The sequence below is a fragment of the Carassius auratus genome, chromosome 9, assembly GCF_003368295.1.
Source record: "Carassius auratus strain Wakin chromosome 9, ASM336829v1, whole genome shotgun sequence".
Taxonomy (NCBI): domain Eukaryota; kingdom Metazoa; phylum Chordata; class Actinopteri; order Cypriniformes; family Cyprinidae; genus Carassius; species Carassius auratus.
This window is the reverse complement of record NC_039251.1, coordinates 8981439-8994103: the sequence shown is the minus strand read 5'-3', so window position 1 is coordinate 8994103 and position 12665 is coordinate 8981439. Positions and strand designations below refer to the sequence as shown.

At 37.6% G+C, this 12665-nt stretch overlaps 1 protein-coding gene across 1 annotated transcript; it reads right to left on the bottom strand.

The window, feature by feature from the left end:
- Positions 1 to 828: 828 nt before the first annotated feature.
- LOC113108295 (lactase-phlorizin hydrolase-like) lies at positions 829 to 10494 on the bottom strand. The gene is made up of 17 exons (XM_026271244.1): positions 9897 to 10494; positions 9542 to 9612; positions 9368 to 9451; positions 9100 to 9199; positions 8918 to 9002; positions 8145 to 8835; positions 7422 to 8067; positions 4630 to 6186; positions 3690 to 3958; positions 3285 to 3575; positions 2987 to 3185; positions 2668 to 2870; positions 2141 to 2247; positions 1908 to 2039; positions 1601 to 1824; positions 1266 to 1502; positions 829 to 1167 (listed from the first exon to the last, which is right to left on the bottom strand). The coding sequence occupies exons 1-17, from the start codon at positions 10477 to 10479 to the stop codon at positions 944 to 946; spliced, it is 5703 nt and encodes a 1900-aa protein (XP_026127029.1). The 5' UTR covers positions 10480 to 10494; the 3' UTR covers positions 829 to 943.
- Positions 10495 to 12665: the final 2171 nt, after the last annotated feature.

Here is a 12665-nt window from a genome sequence, read left to right as displayed (position 1 = left end):
TTAAGACATTGTAGTTTTATACATTTTAAGGGGGTGGGATACTCAGAGGTGGACACAACCTAAACAAAGCATGCAAATGCCAGTAACTGACATCTTCCCAGCCTTGAGCTCATCAGCATAACAGTGTCAGAGGTGCCTGACAGTATCACTGATACCTTCACATTATAGAGACAAAAGGCACAGCTGGGCCTTGAGCTTAAAAAAGCCAAATGGCAAGGAAGAGCACAAAGACAAAAGGTTAATGTCTCAGACACTTGATTTTCCTGATTTGAGCTTCTTGGATGTCAGCTTTATTACCCCAAAAAGTCTACTATTATATTGGAACCTAGATTTAACATTTTATAAATTTGTAATCCCACAACTCTTGCCGTTAGTCCAACAAGTAACTTAACTTGTCAATAAAGTTGCAAGAGGATCCCAACTCTATAGACTCTGCATTACAATAAAACAACTTAATTACTATTATTTGTTTGATTTATTGTTTAAATCACGCATGTACAGAGATAAGTCATATGCAGAGGATTAAAGCACACAAAACAGAAACAATTCATTGTTCTCACAAATTTGCATTTAAAAAGACTGACATATTAAAATGAATTTCATATACATGTGACAAAAGCTGCACTTGATAAATTGAAATAATGTAATAAAATAAGAAAGCTAACATAACATTTCCGCGTTTAGTGCCACTTTCTGATGATACACTGGAAAGGATATAAAGACTTTTCATTACGTTGCTAGTAAGTTAGACAAATTTAACTGATATTTTACTTCTGATATTTTATAATGTTAAAGGCAGATACTCTGCAATTGCTGACATTTCTAACCCTAACCCTAAGACATATTTACAACCATTTATTAAGTCATAATATAGTAAATTATTTTAAGATTATATTATATTAGGCCAATTATATTAGGATGATTGGTTAACCAGGTGTTATGTTTAGAACTTGCATTTGTTCTCAAGGTCAATGTGTTCCTCTACAGGACGTGTTTGTTTCTTGGATTTCTTGACAAGTCCATACGCCATGAGGACAACAGCGACTGCTGCAATAACAGTGAGACTGAAGAGGACATTGAGACCCAGTTGAGCACCAGAACTTGACACTTCCAAACCTAAGAAACTGACCACTGGTTCCTCACCAGGAGGAGATGGAGGAGTAGTACCTGTAATCAAGAAAATACTCAGCTGAATGGATGCATGGAGAGACAGAACGACAGATAGAAAGACATACAAATTGAAGAACAAAAGGATAGATGTTAACCTTCAGGTTCATGGATCTGACATTCATGTGGACTTTCTCCTGGGCTTATGAAGCCATTGCAGCGGACTATTGTAGCATAGTGCGAGACAGATTTCTTAGGAATACGTGGTAAAGAAGGATCTGATCGATTTACATAGAAAAGACCAAATCTTTCATCATAACCCATTGTCCATTCCAGATTGTCCATTAGTGACCAGGCAGCATAACCGCGCATGTCCACACCATCCAGCAAATACGCTAAGAATAACAAGACATATTATTCAATTAGCACAAAATCATTTTTACCAATAGTCTAAACATTTTTCATGAAAAAAGCATTAAATAAATCTTTTTACCTTTCAGGGCCTGATTGATGTAGTTATCATAGAAGTGGATTCGGAGGACATCATTCAGATTTTCTGGCCCTCTTTCTGATACTCCATTCTCTGTAACAAAAACAGGAGGGTTCCCATATTCATCCTTAATGAATTTCAGGATTTTTCTGAATCCCATGGGACAAACTTTCAACCAGTCAGATCCAGATTCCAGCCATGTACGATCACTAATAACAACTGCACCCCTGGAATAGATGACAGCATGATGAATATTAATACATGCTGTAAACAAACAGTGTGACGATGTTGATTAAATTTAAAAGGCTACCTGTCTGCATCATAATGCTCTTGGTTCTGAAAGTCAACGTAAAAGGCTAAGACAGTGGTGTAGTGGTTTAATCCAAAATAGTCATGAGTTCCCTTAATCCTCGCTACTTCTGCCGGGGTAAATTCTGGAAGCCTGTTAGATTTTAAATGCAAATGTAAAAACATTCATAAGCATTTGAATACAAAGCTTTGAATTCCTCAAAAAACAATAAACAAAGATAATATCTTTGTTACCTTGATTGTGGTCGGCCAGCCGCTAAACTTCTCTCTCGAATAGTGTTCTTCATTAAATCGCTGTAATCTCCATTGAACACGGGATGAGCAAACCAACCCAACATGAACTGTTTTGAGAGATAAAAAAGATCAGCAGTGTATTATTTATTCATGCACACACACTATTGTTATTTCAGTTTCATTGTTGTACTTAGTATTGATTAATATTCTAAATTTGTTTTTATTTTACATTAATTTACATTTTATTTAAGGTTTTAGTCATTTTTTGACTTATTTGTGTTAGTTTTTATTTATTTTTTAAAATCATTTTTATTACAGTTGTACTTTTAGTAGTAATAATAATAATAATAGTAAAAAAAAATGCCTGGCCCAAAAAAAACAAACATTTTTTTTATTTTATTCCATTTGAATTTATTTCAATTAACTTAAATGTTAATATTTAACATTTTAGTTTTAGTTAGAGATAACAACTCCGGATGCAGATGCATGAATGCTCATGGATGCAGAAAATAGCTACAAAACGGTACCTGGACTACACGCATGGCAGCATCCACGTCTTCCTGTTTATAGGGGTTTCTTGGTTCAGCCCAGTCAGAGTTTATCGTGATGCCAATAATGCCACCCTGTTTTGCACGATACTTGTCATTATACAAATGCCAGACCTCAGCATGAGCCTTGAGAAGGTTGTGTCCCGCAATATATGGTGCAGTGCCGGGATTAGAATTTATACCTGGACAGAAACAGAACATCAAGAATTTTACGATGCATCATTAACTGTTAACCTTGAAACTGATAGCGAAATCATATTTACAAAAAGCAAAAATATAGTTTCTATACAAATCATACCTGGTGCAAAAATTCCATGGCCATACCCATGCAGTGCAACAATGAAGGGTTCATTTATAGTGATCCAGAACTTTACTTTGTCTCCCAGACTGTTGAATACAACATCAGCGTAGTCTCTGAACCTCTCGACAATGGTCTCTTTCTCCCAGCCACCAACATCCTGAAGTGCTTGTGGGAGATCCCAGTGGTACAAAGTCACCTGCCAATTCAAAATGATTAACGGACTGTCAGAAATGAATCAAATTCTTTTAGGCCACAAGTGCCATTTTTGCATCCAAACTCATTCAAAATATATTACCTGTGGCGTGATATTGGCTTCCAACAGAGCATCTAGCAGTCTATGATAGTAGTTGAGTCCAGCTTCATTAATTTTCCTGTTTGTTCCATCTGGCATGATTCTGGGCCATGAAATAGAAAACCGGTAGTGTCTGACCCCAAGTGTTTTGAGACTATTGATATCCTCAGGGATTTTGTTGTAGCTGTCACAGGCAATGTCACCGTTGTCATCCTGCGCTATCTTTTCTGGAGTGTGAGCAAATTTGTCCCAAATGCTGAGACCTTTTCCATCGGCTCTCCAGGCGCCCTCTATCTGTGGTGTTTGAGCATAACAAATGAAACAAATGTCCTCATTTGAAGACACTCAGAGCAAATAGGATAGACAAAATTGAATTTCATTGGTTAAAATAGATTATTATAGATGTACCTGATATGAAGCGCTTGCTGTGCTCCACATAAATCCCTCTGGGAAATGTCCATATAACATTTCTACTTCCTCTGTCAGTGGAAAGCCATTATTTTTCATTATATCAAAGTAGATATGAGCAGAGAGCTTTGGAGTTCTTGGCCGACTTGAAACTTTAAAGTTCACATAGTGAAGTCCATAGCCAACAGTGTAGCCTTTCAGCCACTCGAAGGAGTCCATTAGAGAGGAAGCAATGTAACCCTTGACACGTACTCCATCCAGATTGTGTGCTAAAAAGAGAATACATAAAAATGTCTGTCAAGTTCAACAATTTATAGTGTAACACTATTAAAAACACTGGGTCTCATTCAATAATACTTTTGTATAATTAGTGTTTAATGTAGAAAAATGCTAACATTTTGAACCTTGGATGTTTATGTAAAGCAATGTTTGTTGTATTCAAAACCATGAAAACCAAAAAACTACACATGATAGGGTTTTTGAAGTTTCAACTACCATAATAATATTTCAAATGTATTGATTTCTGATTTCTGAATGTAAATATTTATAAGTCGATTTTATGCTAAAAGGGATATTCATTAATTGATCACCCTCATGTCCCCTAAGATTGTTGTTCATCCTCGAAACACAACTGAAGAGTCCGATGCTTCAGAAAATTACAGTTGAATTGCTGATGTAACATGGACTACTTCCATGATGTCTTTACTACCTTCATGGGCCTTCAAAGTGAAAGTTGATTAGGCTGTCAATGGAGGGACAGAAACCTCTCGGATTCCATTTAAAATATCTTCAATTACGTTCAGAGGATAAACATAAGTCTTAAGGGATTGGAAACACATTAGGGTGAGTAAATAATTCCAGAATTTTCAATTTTGGATGAACCATCCCTTCAAATGTACACAGAACAAACAGTTGGTGATTCGAAACAGTGTTAGCATACCTTTAAGAGCCTCATCAATATAGGTCTTCAGGAAGAATATTCGATCAGTGTCATCAACTGTTATGTCAGTGCCTGTAGCCACACCATTTTCTGTAATATAAATCTCAGGGTCTCCATACTCTTCCTTTAACCAGCTAAGAAGTCTCCTGAGTCCCCAAGCAACAGCCTTCTGCTCATTAACGGCTGTATTAATAGAGCCATCTGCATTGTCCTTTTCAACATCCTGATCAGTTTCATAAGACTCAATATTGAGTCTGCTGGTCACATGACGCACGACTTTGGTAGTGTATGTATTAATGCAGAATACATCAGCTGTTCCTTGGATAAAGGCTTTGTCTTCATCAGTAAAAGAAGGCAATCTGGATTCTGTCAAGCCTTGAAGTTCACTCTTGTTTCCAACCTGCCACTTCATGGCTTCAGGGTAGTCACCATTTTTAAAGATGGGATGTGCAAACCAGCCTAGCTGGAACTGAAGGGCTCGATCAGCAGCCACCACCTCTCGAGGAACATGGATGTCTAGGGGTTCTGCCCATTCAGCATTCAGACTAATGGATACCAGACCTCCTTGAGATGCCCTGTATTTCTCATCATATGTATGATAAGCTTGTGCATGAGCTTTCAGGAGGTTGTGTGCAACCCTATATGGTGCGTCTCCGGGTTGTTTCACATTTGGTGGAATCTGACCCAGTCCATATCCGGACCATGCAATTGTCTGAGGTTCATTAAATGTGATCCAAAACTTCACCCTGTCTCCAAATGTTGCATAGCAAAAGTCACAGTATTCATTGAATATGTTAATCATTTCAGGGTTGTCCCAACCGCTGATGTCCTGCAAAGCTTGTGGCAGGTCCCAGTGGTAGAGAGTCACCATGGGTGCGATATTGTTTGCTATGAGACCATTTATGAGCCTGTTGTAATAGTCCACTCCCTTCTGGTTAAGAGAAGATTTATAGCCGTTGGGAAAAATTCGAGACCATGACAAGGAGAATCTGTAAGTCTTTACTTTTAGGGCTCTCAACATGTATAGATCTGCATCTATTTTATTATAACTGTCACATGCAACATCCCCATTTTCATTTTCTGGGATATTACCAGGCTTTACAGTGAAAGTATCCCAAACACTTGGTCCTTTTCCATCTGCATTCCAGCCACCTTCTACCTGATATGCTGAAGATGAGACACCCCAGTGGAATCCATCTGGAAATGTTCCATAGTGATAAAGCTGTCTCTCAAACTTGGTCTGAGGGGAAAACGTTTCCCAGACAACTTTGGATTTTGAAGGAACTTCAGATGGTGGCAGACTAGGGAGTTTTGTGATCTCAATTTTATTACCATATATTTCCATTTTAGCGTTTGCCACAGTCTCAGCAAATCCATTTTGTTCAATCACTTTTGAGTAGTAATATGCTGATGCTTTGGGGGTTCTCGGTCTGTCAGCACCTTCAAAGTAAACATAGTGCAATCCAAATCGTTGACTGTAGCCTTGAGGACCCTCAAATCCATCCATTAGAGACTGGACTGTAAACCTCTGGACGTCAATTTCATCTAAAAGCACAGCTGTTTTGACACAGAGATGTAGTTAGTAAACTTTAGATAGAAACTTATAATATATTCTGATTTTAACGTGATATGTCACCCAAAAATTCTGCCATTAAAGGGGTCATATGATTTTACTAAAAATAACATTATTTTGTGTATTATTTTGCATTTTAGGAGGTCGTGGATTAGTCTTAACTTTTATAAAGAATATCTCTTTAGGTTTCAGACTTTAGTCTTTGCGACTTGAAATTGCATCATATGATCCCTTTAATTATTCACTCTTATGTCATTACAAACCTCTTGAACCTGTAAGACTTTCGTTTATATTCAGAACAAAAATCAAGATATTTTTTTATTAAATCTTAGAGCTCTCAGCTCCAGAAATGTAGCAGGGACATTGGTAAACACAGTGGCGTTCAGTTTCTGAATGAATCTGTGTTTTGAATGAATCGTGTAAATCAAAAGGTGTGTTCGACTTAATGCCGCATAGCGCAGATTGATCAAATTCTAACTTGAAGCAATGCATGCCAGTTAGGATTTTTGTCCGACGTGAGACATCAAAATGACGCGAGAGCATTTCGAGAGCAGTCGGCTAACACAGACTTGACTGAGCTGGAGCAGTTTCTCCAAAGCAGCTGTAGGAGCGCTGATGACTGCTGTTTTATGATTGATCAGATTCACCACATGATCACGTGTGTTTTGGGTTTATTCTAACCTTTTCAATTCCAATAATGGCCACAAATCTGTGATTCTGTCAATATTTACTCTCACGTCGCATCAAACCTTTCTTTTGTGGAACATAAAAGAAGGTATTTTCAAAGACTAAAGAATACCCTTCAAGGGACTTTGGTATTTTGGAGATTGTTGGTAACAAAGCTGTTTTGGTTAACAATTACTTACTAAGATGTCATTGTTACTCAGACAATACTGTGATATTTCTCAAATTATCTTCTTTTATGTTCCATAGTTTATGTTAGGCTGTTGTAGCCTAAATGATTGTGTAAAAAAAAATGTTTTAATCAAATCAAATATTTCTAAAGCTACAATTTGTAATATCTGGCAACTTGATACTTTCTCATTAAACACAAAAGAAATCTTTAATCATTTGTGGGTGTCACAATCAAATTTCTTTTGTGATTAATTGCGATTAGTTAATTGACACATCATATAATTAATTAGATTTAAAAAATATATATATATAATTGACTGACAGCCCTGTTTTAAACATTAACTAGTTTGTGTAATATCTTTACCTTTCATTGCCTCATTAATGTAGGCTTTGAGATAGTCGACACGCTCAGTGTCACCGAACACGTCACCATCGTATTCAGTTGGCATTCCATTTCCTGTGATGTAGATGGGCACTTTTGTGATGGACGTGTACTCTAAAGAGATGTAGTTCAATAATCTTCGAAGGCCCCACGGAACAGACTGGATCTGGTCAGAAGCTGTGGGGGGCCATGTTGGATCAATATGAGTCTGGAAGTCCCCGACATTATTCTGTCCAGCATCACAACTATTCAAGCTCTCACTAATCAGCCGGGAAGTGTGGTGATTCAGTCCAAAGAAATCAGCTGTGCCTTGAATTCTTTGTGTCTCAGCCTCAGTAAAAACAGGGAGTATTGCCAGGTCTTTACCACATAAATCTTTCTTTTTCGCAATTTGTTCTTTTAACACAGTTGGATAGTCTCCATCTACAAATATAGGATGAGCAAACCAGCCCAGCATGAAGTTTAGATAACGCTCGGCTGCTGCTACATCCTGATCACTTGAGGGATCACTTGGCTCTGCCCAATCGGAGTTAAGAGCAATGCCAACTTTTCCACCCTGCAGTTTTCTGTAATTATCATTATAAATATGCCAGGCTTCAGCATGAGATTTTAGAATATTGTGTGTCACCTGCAAAAACAAACAAAGAATTGTCACTTTCTAAACTCATAAAAAGACATTGTACCTTCTCAGATTGACAGACACACCTTGTAAGATGCGATTATTGGGTCTTTCACTCTCGGGGGATGTTCCCCTGTTCCATACCCCAAGTTGCTCACTACCCATGGGCTGCCAAAGGTGATCCATGTCTTGACTCTGTCTCCATAATGTGAGAAGCAGAAATCAGAAAATTCTTTGAAAGCTTCCACAATAGAGTCATTTTCCCAGCCGCCTGAGTCCTGCAGAGCTTGGGGAAGGTCCCAGTGATGCAGGGTAACAGTGGGCTCGATGCCAGATTGAAGGAGTGTATCAATCATCTTATCATAATAAGCAACACCTTTTTCAATCAAACTTTCTTTGCGTCCGGTGGAGAAAATGCGAGCCCAGGAAATTGAGAACTGATAATTAGGTACCATCATGCCCCTAAGCAGATACACATCATAGTCCACCTTGTGATAACTATCACAGGCCAAATCAGTGGTCTGGTTTCCAAAGACATGACCCTCATGACTAAATCGGTCCCATATTGTCTCGCCCTTCCCATGTTCAGTCCATCCACCCTCCACTTTGAAACTTTCACTGGACACAGACCAGTCAAAATCAACAGGGAACGAACCACTCAAGAACTGATCACGCTCAGCTGCAGTTTGACTCCTGAATTTCTCCCAGACCTTTTGGTATGAGAATGCAGAAGCTGATTTCTGATGCGAGACTGTCTTAGAATTTTCCATCTGCGAACTAAGTGAGAACATACTTGTTATACTGACTATTATATAACTATTATATACTTATATTTGTATCTTATTGGTCTCAGCTTTACCTTTTGAGTGTTTCTTCTCGATCTAGCTTCTCAAAAAGGTGTGTGATGTCACAGCCCATGATGTGAAGATCTTTGTTCTGTAAAACTACAAATAATAGGTTAGAATCTGGTATGTATTTTAATTTTATAAAAAGCATCTTAGACTTTGGACCCATCATGTAAAGAAATACGTTAACATGTACCTCTGAGAATTGTGTGAAGTGGCTGGAAATCATTTTCATATCCATCACAGTCTTCGACTGTCAGCTGATACATAAGGATGGGCTTTTGACCACTGCCAATCTGAAAGAAGAGCGTCAAATGTCATTCCAGTGTCGTGGAATTTTCTGTTACATTAACCAACGAATATTTAAAACCAGCTGAGTTAAGTGACCAGCAGTGAAATCTGATGACTATTTACTATTGTAAAGATGATTATACAATATTTCAAGAGCCACAACAAATCATTACGTGTAACTTCTTCAGTTCCTCTGTAAAAGGTGTCTCCAATTTGCAGTTGTATTGCATATGGAGAGATATGAAATCCACATGTGCCTGAAGATGAGACAAGAGATGTATGTTATAAATAACACAATGTTGACTATTGATCATCATAATATATGATGATCTGTCTTGAATACTTACCATGATTTGTGACCCCATTTGATAAATGGAGTAAATATCACTTGCTCTGATCCCAACAGACAAATGAAGTGCTGAGAGAGAGATAGAGAGAGAGAGAGAGAGAGAGAAATATTTCTCCATGACATGTAAACTATGTAAAAGCAACATTCTTGTTGTTGTTGTTGTTATTGTTTTAAAATTTGTCCACACACGTGCAAGTTTTCACATTACATGTGATAAGTTGTCTCAGTGGGCAATAAAATGAGCTGTTTAGCCTTTTTACAACTACATTTAAACCATAAAAGAATTTAGCATTTTATGCATGAAATTTATGATAATGTATAATAACAAATTAATTAATAAACTCATGGCTTACCTTTGAACATTTGATGATAGACATTGTAAACATTTGCATGGGACTTGACAGCATTTTGCAGTTGCACGTCATGTAGCTCATGCAGGTGACTGAATGTGATGATTGTGTCCACAAGATCTTTAAATGTGCTGAACACAAATCCTGCATACTGCTCAAACATCTGCACCAATAAAGGATTCTCCCAGCCTCCAAACCTGGCTCTGAAGGGTTCTGGTACAGCCGAACGATGGAGAACCAGCAGAGGTTTGATGCCAGATTCAGTCAGCTGCTGCACGAGCGTCTTGTAGCACTTCACAGTGTCTTCATGCGGCTGGTTGGGATCACCTGAGGGAAGGATGAGAGACCAGGACAGGGGAACTTTAAAGTGGGTCACTCCTCTGCTCTGAAGGTACAGGAAGTAGGCTCTGGATTGTTGAGGCAGTGGACCTCCACAGTTAAACACATGATCTTCATTTGAAGGTGAAGTCTGGCTGGTTGTCAGGGGGCCAGCAAGTGACATGAAGTCCTGTTGCTCTGCATTACTGGAGCTCCAAAAAACAGCCAACAAACCTAGAGAAAGAAATCCCTCTAGGACCTTCATCATGACTGCTCTACAAAGGGGAAGAGTGTTCAAAGCTCTTTATAAGTACTACTCCTAATCTAAGGGGAGACATAAATATTAGCGTCACAATCATGCAGTTTAACTTTAATCTAACTTGTAAAACAGTTTATGGCTGTTGTTATGTTTCATAAGCATCATATTAGCCAGTGGGCAGGAACCTATGGCTAGCGAGTCACGCATGGCTCTCTGACAAGAAATTAAGATAATATAAAAGCATACAATGCATTTCTCTTGATGATTATGTGGGCCTTTTGCCCCTACGGAGGTCTTGACCTCCTTGACTGTTTTCAAAAAAATTAATAATTTTAACATAATCTGTTGAACTCGGCAAAAACAGAAAAAAACTTAATTTGTAACTAAACTGTTACTTAAAATCAGAATCACATTTGCTCTCACTCTATTAAAAAACAGAACTAATTGCTCATGTGATATTGTTTAACTACATCATACGATGTAAATACAATACTAAACTCTCACAGGAGTTTTTTTGACACAATATCTTGAGTGGCATTTAAATGCATTATAGGCTACAGGTGCGTTAAATGCATTAATTTTAACACCTTATTTTTCTACTTACAAACCCTTTGCAGTTCTTAAACTAAGCCCAGTTTGGGAAGCCCTGGTGTTCATTGCATTTCATGTTGATATCAAAGGGAATGTATTTTCTGTATTCAGTAATGCACTACAATTTGTAAGCAATCTACCCAACACTGACAAAGACCAATCAATTTCTTCTCAAGACACCTATTTCCAGTGATAACTGTCAGGCACAGGCACAATACATTTTATCTGTGGTATTCCTCAAAAAAAAAACAACAACTAACTAACAGAACCTTTAGCTTGACACATCGAACAAGGACAATGCCTGTTGTGTGTGGCATTGGAAAAAAACAGCAAGACATGGCATAGCAGTCAAAGATGTCCATCTATCACATATTCGCACAACAATCGTAGCACATACCTTCAAAACGATAGTTCACGCAGAAATGAAAACTTGCTGAAAATGTAGTCAGGTATTTAGAGAAATTTTGCAATGCATCACTTGCTCACCAGTGGATCTTCTGCAGTGAATGGGTGGCATCAGAATGAGAGTGATAAAAACATCACTATAATCCACAAGTAATCCCCACAACACACATATCACATTAAAGTGTTTAGTAAACAAGCAAAGTGCATTTGATTGTAGTACAGATTTGGAAATGAGGACTTTCAAATTTGAAGGTTTTCGAAAAGACGCATCCATGTGGCTGTGACTGAATGCAACTGAATAGGTTTAATTTTTACAAAGTGAAATACTGTATTCAACATATGCTGTTTAAGGTCTAATATGTTTCTCTGAAACTAGTGGGAAATACCCTAATGTTGGTAATTATTTAGTTTAAAGGGCACATAATATGTCAGTAATTATGTAATACATTGCATTATCAGTGATGCATTTCTCTCCAAAATAAATAATAATATTAAAACACAAAGACATACAGTGAAATACATAGAATAAAAAAGCACACTTACTTCGATAAAAATACTGCACATACATTTTGCAGCTTCCTTTGTCCTGAAATGATGTAATATTAGAAAACTATTATAAAAAAATCTCTCTATAACAGATGCATATAAAAGGTTTATAAACATAAAGCAACCTTAGCAACAAGTCTCTCATAATCTCATTTGAGATCCTGCCTCTTATCCTGACCGTTTGTGGTCTATCAATAAGAAAGTTCAAAATCAAGTTAACAGGTGGGATTTTGGACGCCAAGGTCTGTCAGCTATCCAATTATCTTTCCTGGTCAGATGGTATTTAAGGCAGAACTATAATCGAGGAAGAGCATCTTTATGTTTCACTGCAGTTCAGGTGTTGAAGTGTAATTCAATTAAAGCTATGACCACTGCCCACTGATTGGTTGGGGTGGTAGGTAAACTGTAGGGGATCAACAGTGTCTGGAAGAACAGTTTTGAGCTAATGTATGCAAGCTTTAGTTTCTCTAAGTACTTCATGACGATTGACTGTAATGCTACTGGCCTAAAATCATTGAGAGAACATGTGTCTAGGGACCTGTTTGATAATAGAGGACTTGCATAAGCATGATACTAATTCTTGCATAAGAGACTAATTAAAAATGTCACACCTGCCAGTTACTTGGCGCAGACCTTCAGGACTTTAGGTAATA